The sequence below is a fragment of the Stegostoma tigrinum genome, chromosome 33 (assembly GCF_030684315.1).
Source record: "Stegostoma tigrinum isolate sSteTig4 chromosome 33, sSteTig4.hap1, whole genome shotgun sequence".
In the NCBI taxonomy this organism is placed as follows: Eukaryota; Metazoa; Chordata; class Chondrichthyes; order Orectolobiformes; family Stegostomatidae; genus Stegostoma; species Stegostoma tigrinum.
The window spans coordinates 1,610,664-1,630,477 of NC_081386.1; the positions used below are offsets into that span (position 1 = coordinate 1,610,664).

General features: G+C 41.2%; 1 protein-coding gene across 3 annotated transcripts in view; it reads right to left on the reverse strand.

Moving 5' to 3' along the window:
* aldh1a3 (aldehyde dehydrogenase 1 family, member A3) overlaps nucleotides 1-19,814 on the reverse strand; it is a 153,080-nt gene that overhangs the window by 20,276 nt on the left and 112,990 nt on the right. For 2 of the 3 annotated variants that reach the window (XM_048563154.2, XM_048563153.2), the window contains 4 exons: nucleotides 18,976-19,104; nucleotides 10,550-10,663; nucleotides 7,725-7,827; nucleotides 5,327-5,511 (listed from right to left, as the gene is read on the reverse strand). In XM_048563154.2, the coding sequence (XP_048419111.1) occupies nucleotides 5,327-5,511; nucleotides 7,725-7,827; nucleotides 10,550-10,663; nucleotides 18,976-19,104 (531 nt within the window). The remainder of the gene's footprint in view (nucleotides 1-5,326; nucleotides 5,512-7,724; nucleotides 7,828-10,549; nucleotides 10,664-18,975; nucleotides 19,105-19,814) is intronic. The other variant, XM_048563155.2, reaches the window with a different exon arrangement.

Below are 19,814 nucleotides of genomic sequence, written 5' to 3' on the forward strand. Positions count from 1 at the left end.
ATTGTTGGTTTCAGTCTCTTGCCCTAGGCAGCTTCATCTCGAGACGTGACTTCACTCCTAGCCCCCTATTGAGTTTCATGGATGGTATAAAACCTTTCATAAGCAAGAGCTTTTAGGGTGTGGTCACATATGCTGCTTTCCCTGGCCATCAGTCTTTGTTGAGTGCCCAGGGTTTTATCGAGAATCTTCTTATGCACTGACTTGTTTAAGGAGTTAATTGCCAATTAACTTCTTCATTGCTAACTGCGGTAGAATACTCTAAACTTGTTTTAAGATTTTGTTTATTAAGAATCGCAGAATTTCACATGAAGGGTTTTAATTGACTCTCACTTCATGTTAAAAGGGAATTCAATGTTTTGCCCTCCAAAGTTGCAAAAGCTGCTATATTTACTCAATCTGTTTTATGTGTTATAATATTGAATTAAGTTAACAATCAGCAAACATCTGCAATAATGTTACTGAATCACCCATTGGTCATTCTGTACGGGCATTGTATGGGTCATTATGACATTGAGAGGTTGTATGAACTTGGAGATACACATTCATTTGTATTTCTAGATGAATGAAGGAGACAGACAGGATGGAGTAGGCTTTCTGTCTCCTCGTTTTGATACCTCACAGCTCGAGTGAAATCTCATGGATTTCAAACCGTATATCTTTTATATCAATTTCCCCATTCCCCTCAGCACAGTGAGTTCCTTTTCCTCTGTCAAAAAGCTAACTATTCTAATCTGATGCTTATTTTATTTCCCTTTTAGTTTTGTTCTTAAATGGTAATAACATTGCTCCAGTTCATGTTTATATTGATGATCTGAATAAATCTAGGTGAGATTACAGTGGTGTTCCATTGCCTTCTATTGCTTGCTGGGGTCGGGACCGGCAATGGCATCTTCAAAGGCAGCATGGCTACAGACTTGGCTGGCCTGTGAAGCCTGGATCGGGACCCTCACTTCGATGTGAAGTAGGCCTCTGGTGGCGGCATGGTGTGGGCTGGTGTCGCCCAGAATAGGACCAAGGCAGCACCAAGGCATGGGCCGGTGAGACCTGGAGCAGGACTGTAGCAACAGTGAAGGAAAAGTTGGACTCTCTTTAAGTTATCTTTCTTTATTATTTATTTTAAGTTAATGTAAATGGCACATATGCATGGCAACGGTACACACATTTCATTGTATTTTCTATTGAATACGCATGACAATAAATGATTTTATTTGTAAATAATTTTATCATTGTCAGTCTCCCAATTTCCTGCCTCAGTCCCCATTCCACATGTTCGCAAGCCATGTCTTAAAGTCTGCCACAAAAGCTAAACTTTGCAGACGCTGGGAACCTGAAACAAACAGAGAATACTGAAAAATACTCAGCAGCTTGTGCAGCACCAGTGGCGAGGGATTGATTTGGAGAAGGTCATGACTGAAATGTTCAATGTCACGATGGGCTAGGACAGAGTCAAGAGAAAGAAACTGTTCTCATTGACAAAATGATCAAGAATCAGAGGAGACAGCATGAAGTGCAGATACCGGAGTCAGAGTCAATACAGTGTGGAGCTGGAGGAACACAGCAAGTCAGATGGCAACATAGGCTCAGGAGAGTCAACGTTTTGGGTTTACTCCCTCCATCAGAAACCCTGAAGCATCAACTTTCCTGCTCCACTGATGCTGCCTGACCTGCTGTGTTCCTCCAGCTCCACAATGGAAAGGACCAGACGACACAGTTTTGAGGTGACAAAGTGTGGAGCGGGATGAATACAGCAGGCCAAGCAGCATCTCAGGAGCACAAAAGCTGACGTTTTGGGCCTAGACCCTTCATCAGAGAGGAGGATGGGGAGAGGGAACTGGAATAAATAGGGAGAGAGGGGGAGGCGGACCGAAGATGGAGTGAAAAGAAGGTAGGTGGAGAGGAGAGTATAGGTGGGGAGGTAGGGAGGGGATAGGTCAGTCCAGGGAAGACGGACAGGTCAAGGAGGTGGGATGAGGTTAGTAGGTAGGAAATGGAGGTGCAGCTTGAGATGGGAGGAAGGGATGGGTGAGAGGAAGAACAGGTTAGGGAGGCAGAGACAGGCTGGGCTGGTTTTGGGATGCAGTGTGGGGAGGGAATGAGCTGGGCTGGTTGTGGGATGCGGTGGAGGAAGGGGAGATTTTGAAGCTGGTGAAGTCCACATTGATACCATTGGGCTGCAGGGTTCCCAAACGGAATATGAGTTGCTGTTCCTGCAACCTTCGGGTGGCATCGTTGTGGCACTGCAGGAGGCCTATGATGGACATGTCATCTGAAGAACCATTTTAACTCCCCCTCCCATTCTTCAGATGACATGTCCATCATGGGCCTCCTGCAGTGCCACAAGGATGCCACCCGAAGGTTGCAGGAACAGGACTATAGACCCAATGTTTCTGATACACTGAGGATTAAAGTTGAGGATGGCTCAATTTAATCCAAACATATAAATTTGGAATAGAGTTCAACGAGTGTCAGTGAACTACCACCAATTGACTGAAAAAGGATAGAATATTTTTTAATACGTGCTGGTCCCATTTATTTCACAGGCCCCTCCCATTAATGTTATGTGTGACTTTTATAGAACATAGAACATAGAACATTACAGCACAGTACAGGCCCTTCGGCCCTCGATGTTGTGCCGACCTGTCATACCGATCTCAAGCCCATCTCACCTACACTATTCCATGTACGTCCATATGCTTGTCCAATGACGACTTAAATGTACTTAAAGTTGGCGAATCTACTACCGTAGCAGGCAAAGCATTCCATTCCCTTACTACTCTCTGAGTAAAGAAACTACCTCTGACATCTGTCCTATATCTTTCACCCCTCAATTTAAAGCTATGCCCCCTCGTGCTCGCCATCACCATCCTAGGAAAAAGGCTCTCCCTATCCACCCTATCTAACCCTCTGATTATTTTATATGTTTCAATTAAGTCACCTCTCAATCTTCTTCTCTCTAATGAAAACAGCCTCAAGTCCCTCAGCCTTTCCTCGTAAGACCTTCCCTCCATACCAGGCAACATCCTAGTAAATCTCCTCTGCACCCTTTCCAAAGCTTCCACATCCTTCTTATAATGCGGTGACCAGAACTGTACGCAATAATCCAAGTGCGGCCGCACCAGAGTTCTGTACAGCTTCACCATAACCTTTTGGTTCCGGAACTCGATCCCTCTTGTCATTATTTAACTCCACACCTATGGTAAGAATGCATTTACTAATTTTTAGGATGTATTTCCTTTGCGTGAAGTTCATATCAGAAATTTTGATGAATGACAGGCTAGTCCAAAGAAAACATCCCACACGGTAACATTCCATCAGCAACACAATGCCAGACAAATAGATCTATTGTGTTGTGTTAGCAGTGACACACACAGTGATCCTAATTTAATAATATGTAACAGATGTCAGCATGATCACGTGATTTCATAATGAACCCAAACAAATTTGAGATGATGTAAAGATCTTGATTTGGCAGAAGAGTCAGATAAAAAGTCAGATAATTGTGGAATGAGTGAATTTTCACATCTAGTGATTAATTACCAATGCTTGAAGGCTATTGCACTTATGATGGTATTTGAGTTCCATCATTCACATATTTCTAATCTTTTAATTTCCGAGGGAAACACAGCCCTCTCTATTCAGAAAACTAGACCTTGGGACAGGGAGTTAGACCACAGCAGTTACGGTTTGGCTAGTGTTTGACCCAAATCTATTTAAAATATCAATAAATGATCTACTTATCACATCCCACAACCTCCTATTGTGGGTACAGTAGACACCATCCCCCCTCACCTCGAGATTGATTTACCCACCGTTGGATAACTTATTCTCCTTCTTGTCTGGAGTTTAGAAAGAAGAATGGAAGAGCACTTCTCAGGAAGGGTCACTGGACATGAAGTGTTAACTCTGTTTCTTCATTCACAGATGCTGCCAGACCTGCTGGGCTTTTCCAACAACTTAGTTCGTGTTTAGAAAGGTGAGGCCCAATGGTGCAATGGGGAATGTCCCTATCTCTGAACCAAATGTTTTGGGTTTGAATCTCAATCCAGGCCACGGGTGCATTTTTAATGCAGCCAACAGATTGTGTGTCAAATGGTAAAACTTTTCAGTATAAATCAATAGCAGGCAGAAAGACCATCAGAGATTCTTGGTCAGCCAGGTGATGGAAAGTCAATTGGAGCTTGTGCCATCACCATTCCAAGATTCCCAACAACAAAATGCATGTAAAAGTGTAGGTTGCCACAGTAACTTGGACTCCCTGAGTGAATTGTAACACAATACCACTATGATCTAGCTGTCCCCAACACCTAATCACATTTGCCCTTTCCTCTGCTCCCAGCAGGATTATGAGGATTTGAACTGTTGAAATCCACTTAAAAAAAAGAATCATGTTGGAAAATTATTCAAAATTATTCAAAAATAGAAAATTGACTCAGGATCTTCAGCTTCAATAAAGATGTGGATGTGCTGGTGTTGGACTGAGAAGGTTAGAAGTTGACTGAAAAGGTTAGAAGTCACATGACACCAGGTTATAGCTCAACAGGTTTATTTGAAATCACAAGCTTTTGGAATGCCACTCCTTTGTCAGTGACGTAAGGAAAAGCACAGAATTTACAGACAGAGAGATCAAAAGATCATACAAATGAGGTGGCTGGAATGTTGACAGGCTGAATAATAAGCCTCTGCAGGTGACCAAAAGTGTCAGATGGTGTGAGTGAATCTGCCTATAACCTGGTGTCATGTGACTTTAGACCTTGAAAATAAGGAGGAAGCAATCTGAGGATGTTCCAGTAATGCTTTAGCAGCCAATGAAGTACTCCTGAAGTATAGCAACTTTTACAATATATGAAAACCAGCAGCCAATTTATGCACTGGAAACTCTTGGAAACAGCAATAGGATTGCATTTTCATGATATTATTGAAAGATGAATATTGGTCAGATGATAGAGACAGCTTCCGTGTTCTACCATGGCACCTTTGGCATTTACCTGAGACAGCAGCCAAGGTCATGGTGTCATCTAAAAGATGGCACCTCTGACATACAACACTCATTCAGCTTGTCATCTTAGATTTTTGATGCTTGATTTTCTCAATAGGACTTAAAGCCACAACCTCCGCCTCAGGGGCAACTGTACTGCCAATTGAGCCAGAGCCTACATTTCAGCGTAACATAAATAAAACAACAAGGGCAGATGCAAAACAAAACTTCATAAAAATGACCAGCACCCAAAATGTAAATCCATCCTTCAGATTTCTCATTAAGGTTAATGTTAATGACCTAATCATTGTTCCTAAAGTGTCTTTTCAAATTTGGGCGATTTTCTCTTACCTGAGGTCCTTGATCGGTTTGCGGATCAAAAGGATTACCCACTACTTGCTTCTTGACCCGTTCCACACTGCGGCGTATGAACTCTTCGTAAATTGGTTCCTCAACAAAAATGCGAGCAGCAGCAGTGCAGCACTGGCCTTGGTTAAAGAAGGCTCCCTGCAAGGCATAGTCAACTGCCTGGGACACTGGGTAAAGGAGAAACAGTCTGCTTAACAATAACAGCAATATCCCCTGTGGGTGTTTGACTTGAAAATACCAGGACCAGTAACTTCCTCAGGCTTCTCCTCTTGTGCTGTTGAAGGTGTGATGGAAACACTGTTTCCTTATAACTCCAGCACAGTTTCAAAGGCACAGTAACAGCAACTCTGTGAAAATTCCAAGTCTCAGAGATTAAACACACTGATAAATATCGGTTATTTTTCAGGCCATCCTCATTGTGCACAGCTATGAGTTTCGGCCTTTTGATTCAACCATGCATGGGTTAGGACGCCTCTTTGCAGTCTCCCAATCATGAGTGTGATCATCTCAGTTCTGAAACAACTTTAGACTCTATTCCAGGCTTCGTAGGAACATAGATTAAGGACCAGGATTGGCATTTCAGCCCAGTGAATGTGCTAGGCCATTCAGCAAGATTAAGGCTTATCTTCTTGTGGTGTCAAATCACTTTACTGTCTGCAACCCACTGTTCAAATACTTCAATTCCCTTGTCTATGAAACACCTGTTTAGCTCAGTCATGAATAAATTCAATGATCTAGCCTTCACTTATTCCTGGGGAAGAAAACTGTTTGGATTAACAACCCTCAGGGAAAAACATTCTGCTTATCTCCACTTACTTTTAAAATGTTTCCTAGTTTTAATCTCCCTCTGACAAGGAAACATCTACCCAGCATTTACCCTGTATAATCCCTTCAGGATCTTTTCCATTTCAACAGTTCACTTCTCATTCTTCTTAACAGCAATTGGTATAGGCCCAACCTGATTGAACAAGTCAACTCTTGGCCAGAAAGCAGATTCAGGCTCAGCCATTGTTCAGCTTCAGGTGTCTTACTTTAGGAAGGATTTGGGGACAGACGGGATAGAGTCACTGAGATAATCTCAGGCTGACAGGTTATAGGGATGAGGAGAGACCCAGGAAACTGGGGTTCTTCATTGTGGAACAGAGATTGTAACAAGAGGTTCTAATAAGGGGATTCAAAGTTGTGAAGTGATTTGCTGACGAAGGGCAGGTACCTGTTAGTGAGTCGATGATCAGATTATCATCAAATAAAATGGAGAACTGACAAGAAAAATTAGAGAGTCCCAGCATGAAATGCATGGCCAGAAACACGGGAAGTAGAATTGACAGCAAATTCTAAAAGAATGTTATTTAAAAGTATGGAGAGAGAGTAGGAGATTGGGATTGAGAGGATTGTTTTATTACACTGGTATAGTCAGAAACACCATAGTTCTCATTGCAATCTTAAATAGTTTTCAAATACAAAATATCCCAAACTGTTTAAAATCATATAATTTGAAAGAAAAAGGAGAAAACAAATTTCCACCATGTTAAAAAGATTGAACAAGACTGGCTAGCAACAGGCAGAAACACTTTAGCAATAACAGTGCAATAAAAATCCTAGACCAACTAGAACCCTGAACGGAATCTTCTACCATCAGATTATCAGAGTGAGTTTGGCTCATTTCTAAGCCTAGCTTGTGCACTGGCTGTCAGGAAGCATGCCTGGCCTTCCCATGGGGGTGAAGGCACAGGAGGCTATCATTGTCTGAGAAATGCCACCAGCATTTCCTAATCAGTCTGAACCTGAATATTTTGTTAGTTACTCACTGCTGCTGGGTGCATAGCCTCTGCAAATGGTCACTATCCTGATGTGGGAAGGAATTGTTGATCCAACAGTTCCATCTCAGAACTTCCTCCCACTTTGAAGCCTGCTCAGTGGCATTGGGAAAAGCCTGAAATGATTGCAGCACAGAAGGATATCGTTCAACCTGTTGTGTTCATGTTAATTCTGTGTTAGTCCTCAATACCTTGCCTTATCATCTGGAACTAAACCATTCATGACATTGAATAAAACAGTCTTCCTTTCTGTCACCCTGGCTTTTAATGTCAGGAGAATTACTGCTCCTGATGACAACAGCTTCTTTACCTATAATGCTGAGCCCCATCATTGAACATCTCAGTCAAATCTTGCCTAATCTTCTCTACAGGAATCGAGCCTAGCTAGCCCGTCTGTCTACATAACTGAAGTCCTTCATCAGTTTTATGTAAGGATAATCTTCTGAAGAATGATACTTAATTTATCTGGATGTACTCAATTCTGAGGGAGAGAACATTTTCCTCTGTAACATCTGTGACATTCAGAAAGCTGTAGTTGTAAAGCTAACAAGAGTTACTCTTACGGTCAGAGTCAGCAAAGACAATGCAAGGATTCTTCCCACCAAGCTCTAGGGTGACTCTCTTCAGGTTACTTTTAGAGGCAGCTTCAGTTATTGACTTTCCAACCTATCAACAGAGGGTTAGAGAATAATTCAGAGAACTCAATTCAGACTCAATGTATCAATTTATCAGGCTTGACAATGACTGATATTTAACTCATTTTTCAAATGCATCATTCCCTCAGTTAATCCAAAGAATTAATGACACAAAATGCGATACTGCATTATTATTCTCTCTGTATATCCTCTAGTACCCAGTGCCTTGACCAAATAAATGGTCTGATTGGGACCATTACAAAGGGACTTGGAATTTCAGCTGGATTTAACATTTCCTGACCAGCAGGTTTGAGGATGGGAGTTGGAAGATGCTTGTTAAATTCAGTATGTGGGCTGTCTGCCATGTTTTGGCCCCCATCCAATTTTTAATGGAGACAATCCAGTAGCTCGTGTAACTCAGCCCACTAAATAATTTAGAAAAAACTATCGCAGATGGAATTTAATGTGGAGAAGTATGGAGTTATCTATAAGAGTCTGAGAAAGAGAAACTATGATGTGATCTTAGAGGCTAAAAACATTGGAGGATCAGAGAAGCCCATGAACAGAAATCATCGAAAGCATGTGGCTATGCATAAAGTAATCTGCACTCAGGGAAGATATGTGGGCAATGGGAATGAGCACAATGTCGATTCACCAGGTTTGTATTGCAGTTCAAGAAAATAAATTATGAGGGAAGTTTTGCATGAACATTGCTTGTATTTTCTTGGGTCCAAGAAATTGAGTGGTGATCTGAAAAAGGCATTGAAAATGAAAATCCAGATTGTAGTTACAGAGAAACTGAATACTTGTGGGGAAATCTCAAACTAAGAGGCAATAACCTTAAAATTAGAACCAGGCTATTTAGTGATTATATCAATGACTTAGATGAAAGAAATGACTATATTGCTGCCACATTTGCAAACAACATTAACATAGATGGGAAAGCAAGTTGTGAGGAAGTTAGAGAATCTGCAAAGGGATTTAGAAAGATTAAGGAAGTGGGCTAAATTTTATCTTTAATCTTAGAAATGCGAGATTACCCACCATAGTAGGAAAAAAGTACAAAATTAGAATATAATTTATCAAACTGCAGAATGCTGTTTAGCTACAACTGAGCAGTGAACCATTTTGGTCTCCTAATATGAGGAGGGAACTCAATGAATAAAGTTGAATGAAGTTTCAGAATAAAGGATCCCTGTTTAAGATGATGATAAGGAGGATTTTAAGGAGGTTGTTAATCTTTGGAATGTTCTACACCAGAAAGTAGTGGAGGCTGGTTGATTTATTATATCCAAGGCTAAATTAGAAGTTTGATTGATATCGAGCATAGACAGAAAGTGGTGTTGAGGCCATGAGTGAATCAGCCATTATATTGATGGATAGCAAAGCAGACACAAGGTGCTAAATGGCCTACTCCTGATGGTGAAATCAGGAAATGCTTTTTCACACAAGTCTGTGGTGAAAATCTGGAAATCTTCCACAGCAAAGACCGTGGATTGTATTCAACTGAAATTTCGAGGCAGTGATTCTTAGGTTTTCGGGCTATGAGTAGCAAGAAATGTAGATCAGTGAGCAATTAACTGGATTTAATGTTCTATTCAGCCAGGATCTAACTAAATGATAGGACGTGTTTAAGTTTTTATTTTCATTCATTGGTTGTGGGTGTCATTGGCAAGGCCAATGGTCCTCTCCTGAGCCTCGATGTTGGGTTTTGCTGTGGTCATTATATTTAGTATTTCAGAAGTTACTCCTGTGAGGGTCAGCCAACTCCTCAAGCGACCTCTGAAGTTCCTCCATGCTACTGTTGCCAAGGTCATTGGTTCCTGAGTGAGCCATAATTTTTGGCTGGTTTATTTTTCTCTACAGGAGTTTTCATGCCTGATGTGATATGTCAATCTGCTTGTTTTAGAGCCAAACCTGGCAAAAGAACAACAAACTATTAAGGACTGGATCTCAGCCTAAAATCTGAGACAAAGATTTCCCACATTGGGCTCAGTCAGCAATCCAGTACAACTTCATGCAAAATTACCCTAAAAGTTCATTTTTTCCTCAAGTTTCTGCTCAAACTGATTGGGATATTGCTGTATATAGAACCTGGAATGGTTCTGCACCATTGAATAACATTTTAGAAAATAATTTAATTTTAAAATACTGTGCATTACCACTTAATTTCATTAGTGCGTGCACAGCAGTTTCTAAACAAATTAAACATGTTTTAATATTTAAAGACTTCTAAAAGCTGTTTTGTCAGCCTCAGCAAAAGTCTAATTTTAAAAGTCTTCTTGAAGAGCTACAAACAAGTGCAATCAACAGAAATTGATTCATCGATCTGAAGGTCTGGTCATTTAATTTTGGAGGCGAGGTGCACTCAGGGCAATGCTTTTCAAATAGAACAAAAGATCACGGAAACTTCATTTTCATTGGATGTAATTAGCATTTGAAATTCCTCGATAATTTCTGTTGGTTTTCTGATATTGGCTGCACTGAAAATAACTGTGAAATTGTTTGGAAATTCCAGGCCCAGTTGCTTGTCTCCCTGGTAACAGAATGCCCCATAGTCGAGTCATATCTGATGGTGCCACTCTCTGTCCACCAGTAGGCACTTGCCTCACAGATTACCCTCATGTATGCCTCTCTCCTTGGAGATGCGAGAACTTGCACCTCTTTTCATTCACAGCATATGCGTCCAGAAAAAATATCTTTTTTGGTACATCTCAATTCATCATCAGGATTTTAAAGCAATGGTTCCCTACCTCAGTTGAACCAGTGAATGCAATTTTATCAATGTCCTTGTGGCAGGCGATAGCTGCCCCAGCAGTGGGTCCATATCCTGGGACAATATTCACCACACCTGGGGGGAAAGGAACCTATAATTCACAAAATGTTGTTTACATGTTAGCAGATCGAAATGTCCAGCTGTCTCCAGTTTCAACTTTGTGTAGCAGATAAAGAAATTACAAGTAAGCAAGTTTCTGTCACAGAGCATTCCCATCAGAAATTCCGGTTCAAGTCAGATATGATTTTCCAGCCCACATTCCAGGAGGGAGCATCTCCGCTGCCAGAACAGTTGTAGGGTATTTACCAACAAAACCTTGTAAATAACTGTATCAGAGTGGGTGAGTGATAATGGGAACTGCAGATGCTGGAGAATCCAAGATAATAAAATGTGAGGCTGGATGAACACTGCAGGCCCAGCAGCATCTCAGGAGCACAAAAGCTGACGTTTCGGGCCTAGACCCTTCATCAGAGAGGGGGATGGGGTGAGGGTTCTGGAATAAATAGGGAGAGAGGGGGAGGCGGACTGAAGATGGAGAGAAAAGAAGATAGGTGGAGAGGAGAGTATAGGTGGGGAGGTGGGGAGGGGATAGGTCAGTCCAGGGAAGACGAACAGGTCAAGGAGGTGGGATGAGGTTAGTAGGTAGGAGTGTATCAGAGTGGGACCTGCATTTAAGAATAAACTCAATAGACAATAAACAATAGGTGCTGGAGTAGGCCATTCGGCCCTTCAAGCCAGCACCACCATTCATTATGATCATCCACAATCAGTATCCTGTTCCTGCCTTATCCCCATAACCCTTGATTCCTCTATCTTTAACAGGTCTATCTATCTCTTTCTTAAAAGTATCCAGAGAGTTGGCCTCCATTGCCTTCTGGGGCAGAGCATTCCATACATCCACTACTCTCTGGGTGAAGAAGTTTTTCCTCAACTCCGTTCTAACTCTCTACCTCTCTAACTCTCAATTCTCAAGAGGTCTGACATCATCCAGGACTGAGCTTTTTGTCTAGTGTCCTCATTTCTGTTAAGTTAATTATCCACAGACACCAGGGGCATCATGAACCTCATGGACACCAGAGACATAAGAATATAAGAACTAGGACTAGGAGTAGACCATCTAGCCCCTTGGGCCTGCCCTGCCATTCAATAAGATCATGGCTGATCTTTTTGAGACTCAGCTCCACTGACCCGGCAACTCACTATAACCCTTAATTCCTTTACTGTTCAAAAATTTATCTAGCCTTGTCTTAAAAACATTCAGCAAGGAAGTTTCAACCGCTTCACTGGGCAGGGAAGTCCACAGATTCACAACTCTTTGGGTGGAGAAGTTCCTCCTGACATCAGTTCTACATCTGCTTCCCTTTATTTTGAGGCAATGCCCTCTAGTCCTGGTTTCACCTGCTGGTGGAAACAACCTCCCTGCCTCCACTTGTCTGTTCCCTTCATAACCTTATATGTTTCAATAAGATCTCCCCTCATTCTTCTGAGACACCATGGTTGGACTCCATGGCTGGGTACCATGGTAGGAATACGTAAAATATACATCTATGGTTAATTCTTTTTCTTCCCTTGCTTTGTTCAAGGGCATATCCACAAGGACGCTTACAAATCTTTACAGAAGCACCATAGAAGGCATCCTATCTAGATGTATCATAGCATGGTTTGGCAATTGCTCTTTCCAAGGCCGCAAGAAACTGTAGAGTCGTGAACACAGCCCCATCCATCGCGGAAACCAGCCTTCCATCCATTAACTCCAACTATGCTTCCCGCTGCCTCGGAAAAGTATCCAACAGAACCAAAGACACCGAACCCCCCCTCCAGTTACACTCTCTTCCCCCCCTCTACCATCCAGCAGAATGTATAAAAAGTTGAATACAGGTATGAATAGATTTAAGAACAGCTTCTTCCCCACTGTTATCAGGCTTTTGAACAGACCTCACAAATGTTAACTCTGATCCCTCTGCCCCTTTTTTATGACTGTAATACTGTGTTCTGCAATCTGTTCTGCTACCCTGATGCTCTTTGTGTGGTATGATCTGCCTGTATAGCATGCAAAACAATATATTTCACTGTATCTCGGGCATGTGACAACAATAAATCAATCATCAATGGTAATGTAATAGAAACTATACCCCATCAGGGTGTTTTTGCTCCAAATCACACCATATTGAACGGGAAATATTTTCCTGTTTCTTTACCATAATTGGGTCCAAATCCTGGAACTCCCAATTAATAGCATTGTCTGAGTTTCATAAATACATGGGCAACAGTGGTTCAACAAAACAGCTTAATCACTGTCTCCAGGTAATTGGGGATGGACAGTAAATGCTTGGTACCAATGCCAACTTCAAAAGGACAAAATACAACTGCTACAGGGATGTACTCAACAGTATGAGCTGACAAAATTGGTAATAATTTCAAGTATTATAAAAACATCAGCTGAGAGCACTCATGTGGTGTATTGGTATGTCACTACCTTTGGACTGGGAGGCCTTGGTACAAGTTCAGAGGTTGTAATGACATCTCTGAACACATTAATTAGGAAAGAAAAGGTAAAAACATCAATTGATGGAGTCACTAAAATTTACAGCAGAGAAGGAGGCTGTTCACCCTATTGTGTTTGTGCTATCTCTTTGCAATAGTAATTCCATGCCTTTTTGGTAGCTTTACATCTTTCTCTTAATTGAGTATTTGCTCATTTTTTCATTAAAAATGCAATGATTTCTGCCTGCATGACACATTGTGACCATTCATTCCATGGTCCAAAACTGTAAAAATAAATGTCTAACCACTATTCTTGCTTTCTATGATTGTTTGAAAAATGCCCCTTACACCCTCCATCACATCTTCCTCAGCCTTATAAGAAACAGTCCCAGTATCTCTCCTAATACTACAGTTTCCCAGCCCTGTATAATCCTGGTAAACCTACACCGTATATTCTCCATGGATTTCAAGTTCTTTCTATAATGGACTGTCTAAAACACTTCATGTGCTCTAACTGAGACCTTTTGATGTGTATATGCATTTTTATCTAGCAGACAACAACAAAACATGAGCTGTTCTGTATTCTTCCATTGAGTGAACAGGAAACAAAGGCAATAGGTATTAAAGTTAAAGCTGGAAGATTTTTTAAAAAATGATTTACTTCAGAGAGAGAACCAGAAAATGCTGCACATCTTACTGTGGGTATAAACCCAGTTGAAATTGAGAATCACTGCAATAAGGTTACTGAATAAGAAGACAACATCAAATGGTCATTATCATTCCTTTATCAGGATGTGAGTAGCCAGTGGGCAGTCATCCCCTGCACTGTGTATCCATTACCACGTTGTGGGTTAGTGGGTGGGAACAATAATGTCAGCATGAGCTCATGGGAGGGAGAGGATGTTGGGGGAGGGCAACAATGGCAAAATCACTCAGTAACTCTTCCCCATCCTCTGAGATCCACTGTACAATATGCCAGTCAATTAGTACTTTCAACACTGACATTAATCCATTCTTATTAGGTTAGGAAACTATCTGTTGGGAACCAAAGCTAGTAAAAAGTGTTAAAGTACAGATCAGCAATGATCTAACTGAATAGCCGAAGGGACTGAATGGACTCCTCTTGGTTCCATATCCCTTTTTACTGTTGACCTTCCCTGCTTAAATGAATCCATCTTGCCTAGCCTAGCACAATGAAATGTTTAGAAATGCCCCACAAGCTCTAATTTCTTGCAGCTCCTTACAACTACAATGATAGGAAATGGTGTGAGAGAGCACATTAATTTCCCTCTGCACTATTTATTAAACTACCAAACCATTTTCTCAGTATCTATGTAATTGATGGTGTCTTGTTGTAATTGAGGTCATCGGCCCATTGAAGTAAGGGCTGCACCTTCAATGGTTTCTTTGATTAGAGCAAGAAAGCCAGAGAGCATTTTGTCAAAAAGCATCATGACAACGCCCTGAGAATTTGGCACTAACATACAGGATCCTTTGTGATGTGTCAGTGAGTAAGTGGAAGCCCTTTCAATTTTGGAAATTCAATGTGTTCTGCTTCTATTCAACAGGTTTACTAATCCCTCTTCCCTTAGCTGGGAAATCTTGACTTTGCCCCTTGCCTTGATACAATTGTTTAACACCACCACCACCACCCCCCACCGCCCTGCTGTCCACTATTTACCCTCTATTCAAGAAATTTATTTCCCTTCAGTACAATCTCCCATTGTTTTAGAAGTCAATCCAATTCACCACAGATGTCAACATTGACTCCAACAGCATCCATCCCATAAACATTGGGTTTGCTGTCACTTTCCCCCTCATCTACACCTACTGTGTGGCCAGTCAAACAATCCCAGGTTGCCAATCCTCAAAATCTTATACTTTCAATCTGGTGCTGAAGTCCTGAAGCACCCTCTTGAAGATTTCATATCTATTTCAATTTATGTCATTGATTTGAAGATGGATCATAACGTTATGATTCATGCACTTGATGGTGTCCTTCACGCTCCACTAAAGACACAACACATCATTCAGAATTGGCGAACATGAATTGAAAACAGGTTCAATATAATTTAACAGTAGAATCTTCCATTCGGACAATACACCTTAGACACATAATCCCTTACAATAATGACTTAAATTTCTGATATTCATGGGGCACAGGCATCAGTACTGGAACAGGAGGGATCTGTACCATTGGGACGGTCTCCACCTGAACTGAACTGGGACCAATGTTCTAGTGAAAAGGGTAAATAGGCTGGTCAACAGGACTTTAAACTAGAAAGTGGGGAGGAAGGAAGGGGAAAACTTCCCACAGTGCAGAACAAAGCAGCAGGCTAACCTCTGTAGGGGTAGATTCCACTGTGTGGAAAAATATGGAAAAAATGATGGGAACAGAGAACTCAGAAGAGGATATTAAAGTCTTCAACACAGACATCGTTAGGACAGAGTGTTTGGAAAGAGCTCGGAATCAAACTTCAATCACACTGAATAAATGAGTGACAATAAGAAGTGGGGTGGTTAATAGAGGACTGAGGGTGTTATAGCTAAACGCAGTATAAGAAAGAAGGTAAATGAGCTTGTGGGCAGATTGAAATTGGCAGATATGATGTGGTGGGCATCATGGAACTATGGCTGCAAGGGATTGGGAGCTAAATATCCAAGATATATATCTTATTGAAACAATAGGCAGATGGGCAGAAGGGGTGGGTTTGCCTTATTAGTAAGATTAAAATTAAATCAATTGTAAAAAGCAATGTAGGATTAGATGGTGTAGAATCTGTATGGGTAGAGTTGAGGAACTGCAGAGGCAAAAAGACCATAGCTGGAGTTATGTACAGGCCTTCAATCAGTAGTCAGGAGCTGGGGCACAAGATACACCAGGAGATAGAAAATGTGTGTGAGAAAGGCAAAGTTACAGTGATCATGGGAGATTTCAACACACAGGTGGACTGGCAAAATCATGTTGGTAGTGGATTGCAAGAAAAATAATTTGTACAATGTCTACGAGATGGCTTTTTGGAGCAGCTTGTGGTAGAGCCCACTAGGGAACAGGCAATTCTGGATTTTGTGTTGTGCAATGAGGCAGACGTGATAAGGGAGGTTAAGGTGAATGAACCCTTCAGAGACAGTGATCATAATATGATTGAATTTACTCTGCAGTTTGTGAGGGAGAAGATCGAATCAGAGGTAACAGTATTACAGCTGAATAAAGACAACTACAGAAGCATGAGGGAGGAGCCGGGCTGAATTGACTAGGAGAGGAGTCTTTGGCAGAAAGCAAAGAGTGGGGATAAAAGGGTCTGCCTGATCTTTAGGTCAATTCTGCCCACTGCCTCAGTGTCAGCACTGACACAGTGTAACATAGATCAGGAATTGAACACAGGAGGGCAGTAAACCCTACAGTCAATGAAAAGATTTGCAGTCCTGTTGATTTCTCAGGCTTGGACACCTCTATTCCTTACAAATCTTCCCCACTATGTCGCCCTCAGTGAGAAAGGGAATAGGTACAGTCCCCTGTTATCACATTCTATAAAAGCAAGCTTCAACATCTTTTTCCCTGTGCCAAACATAGAAATTTGTTGAGATAATTGAGACTTACAGAGGTTTAGTAACCTGATACCTTAGCTCCAGGGGAAAATTTAGCATCTTATTACTTTATAAATTGAAAAAATATGCGCAGTCGTTACCGATCCGGGATATTAAAGATGATATCATGAATCAAGTCAGGCAGAGGCAGAGGGTCAGGAGAATAAAGCTGTTGATTTGAATCATTCCAGAGTATCGCAGTGAACATCTCCCAGTTATACAGCTTTGATGGTCATTCTCCAGAGATCTGAACATACATCCAGAAGGACCCACCAATGCAAGTCTGGAGGAGTGCTGTCTTCTCAATGAGTACACTGAAGTTCATTGATTCACAGAACCGTTATGGTGAAGAAGGAAGCCATTCAGAGTCTGTTTGCACCTAACTTTCCAAATGATCATTTTGACTTAGTGCCATTCTCTTTTACCCTGCACATTGTTTGTATTCAAATGGTCATCCAGTATTCTAGTGAGTGGAACGAGGTTTGCCGAGTGGACCTAATAGAATATGAGTTCCCTAGCTGGGGCTGTTAGTCTGGTCTGATCAGAGATCACAAGCTAACAGATGTAAACAGGAGTGTCAGGGGTTCTGTTCAGTCTGCGAGCCAGCACTGATCTAGCTTGGTCAGTGTCATGTACTAAGCATATATAAGTAAAGAATGACTTGGTGAGGGGATACTAACCTTCATTGAGTTTTTTCAAGTACCCTCTTGAATGTCTCAATTGAATCTCCCTCCAACAAACCTGCAGGATGTGCATTCCAGACTTAACCCTCTTACTGTGTAAAAAAAGTTTTTCTCATCTTAAATTTGATTCTTTTGTAAGCTTTAAGTCTGTGTACTGTAGTTCTCAATCCTTTTATCCCCTCTTAGCCTTCTTCTCTCCAAGGAGAACAGTCCCAACTTCTGCAAACTATCCTCATTACTGAAGTTCTTCACTCGAAACTGTTTTTGTAAATCATTTCAGCACTTTCTCCAATGCATTCACATCCTTCCTATAATGTAAAAATACCGCAGCTACATTCTAATTAATGTCTTATACAAGCGCAGCATAATATTCTTCCTATTGCACTCCTTATTAATAAAGGATGGGATACGAATGCTTCATTAACTGCTTGCTCCACTTGTCCTTTATAATGACTTTTTATTAGATTAGATTCCCTGCAGTGTGGAAACAGGCCCTTTGGCCTAACAAGTCCACACCGCCCCTTGAAGCATCCCATCCAGATCCATCCCGCTATAACCCACACATCCCTGAACACTATGGGCAATTTGGCATGGCCAATCCACCCAGCCTGCACATCTTTTGACTGTGGGATGAAACTGGAGCACCTGGAGGAAACCCACGCAGACACAGGGAGAATGTGCAAACTCCACACAGACAGTCGCCCAAGGCTGGAATCGAACCCGGCACCCTGGTGCTGTGAGGCTGCAGTGCTAACCACTGAGCCATCATGCCGCAAACTTTTTAAACTTTTTGATGACTTTTTAAAGTCATCTTTAATGACTCATGTACATATCACCCAGGTCTTTTTGCTCCTGCACCTCCTTGAGAGTGGTTTCCTTTAGTTTATAATGTATCTCTGTGTTCTTTCAATCACAATGCATATTTTATACTTTTCTATATTGAACTTCATCTACTAAACATCTGCTCACTCCAACTTGTCTATGTCTTTTTGAAACACTACACTCTGATTTTCACTTTCTAAATTTTGTGTCATTTGCAAGCATTGAAAATGTCTTCATCCACACAAAGATTTTGATTATTTATGTAAAGCAGGAAAAGCAAAGGTCTCAATACTGACCCCAGGGAACTTCGGTACAAACCTTATTATAATCCCCAATCTATCCATTGACTATTTCTCTCTGTTTCCTGTCACTTGGTTACGTTTGTATCATGTTTCTCTTGTCCCTTTTATTGAATGGGCTCTAATTTATCACACAGGTCTGTAGTGTGGCACAGTTTTGAACATCCTCTGGATATCCTCGTATACCATATCAATATTGTTACCTTTATTGACCCTCTCGTATAATTTTAAAAAAAAACTCAAACAACTTATTGAAATGATTTCCCTTTAAGAAAACCCTGCTGGCCTCTTCCTAATTAACCCACATTTATCCATGTGACCATTAATTTTATTCTGAGTCCATTACTCATTCAGGTGGGATCCCATGACATTGTTTGAAGAATAGAATGAAATTGTCCCGACTATCCTGGGCCAATATTTATCTCATGACCAGCATCAAAAAAATCAGATAATTTAACTTTTAAAACTTTGCTCAAGGTATGTGGGTGTTGCTGACTATCCCAGCATAATAGGTGAACAGTACTGACCTCCTTGATCAAGGCTCCCATGTAAAGTGCTGTGAGGGGAGTCTGTTCAGCTGGTTTAATCACTACAGTGTTTCCACAGCAAACTGCTGGAGCCACTTTCCAAATGAACATCAGCAGGGGGAAATTCCACTGGGAAAAGAAGCACATTGTCAGCTCAGATTACATGTAGAAATACAGGGTTGTTATGAGTGAGACAGTTGAGTGAATAAGAAAAGCAGTTGGAGATAAAAAGGTGAGAAGGAGAAGAATGATAGGAATAGAAAGCATTACAGTAAATGGCCAATATCTCACTATATTTCACATACAAAAACAGAAATTGCTGGACCAGACCTGCTCAGTTTTTCCTGCAATTTCTGTTTTTGTTTCTGATTTCTAGCATCCGCAGTTCTTTTGGTTTTTCGCTTTGTATTTTTCCATGTTGGTGACATTCTTAATGAGTACTGCAATGGTTTTGTCTCACTGATTCTTCTATTCTTTTTTCTGAACTAGTATTGGCGGTAATGTTTCCATTGGGAGCTGGAGTGAAGCCAACAGTCTCTGTGGGATTGGAGTGTGACTGTGTGAGAAAGCTCAGATCCAATAACCTCAACCTCACAGGTGGCAAAACAAAGACTGCTTTTCAGGTCTGTTAATTTGTGATTCATGCATATATTTCGGAAATGATGTGGATCTCTGCAATTCTATTACAGGCATGAAGGATAATAGGATTTGCACAAAACACAACAAAATAGACCTCTCTTTAAAAATAACCCGTGAAAGGTGTTGTTGCCTACAAACATACAAGAAAGATCAAAGTGTTTGATAAACTGACTGAACTGTCATACACACAGCTATGAAAC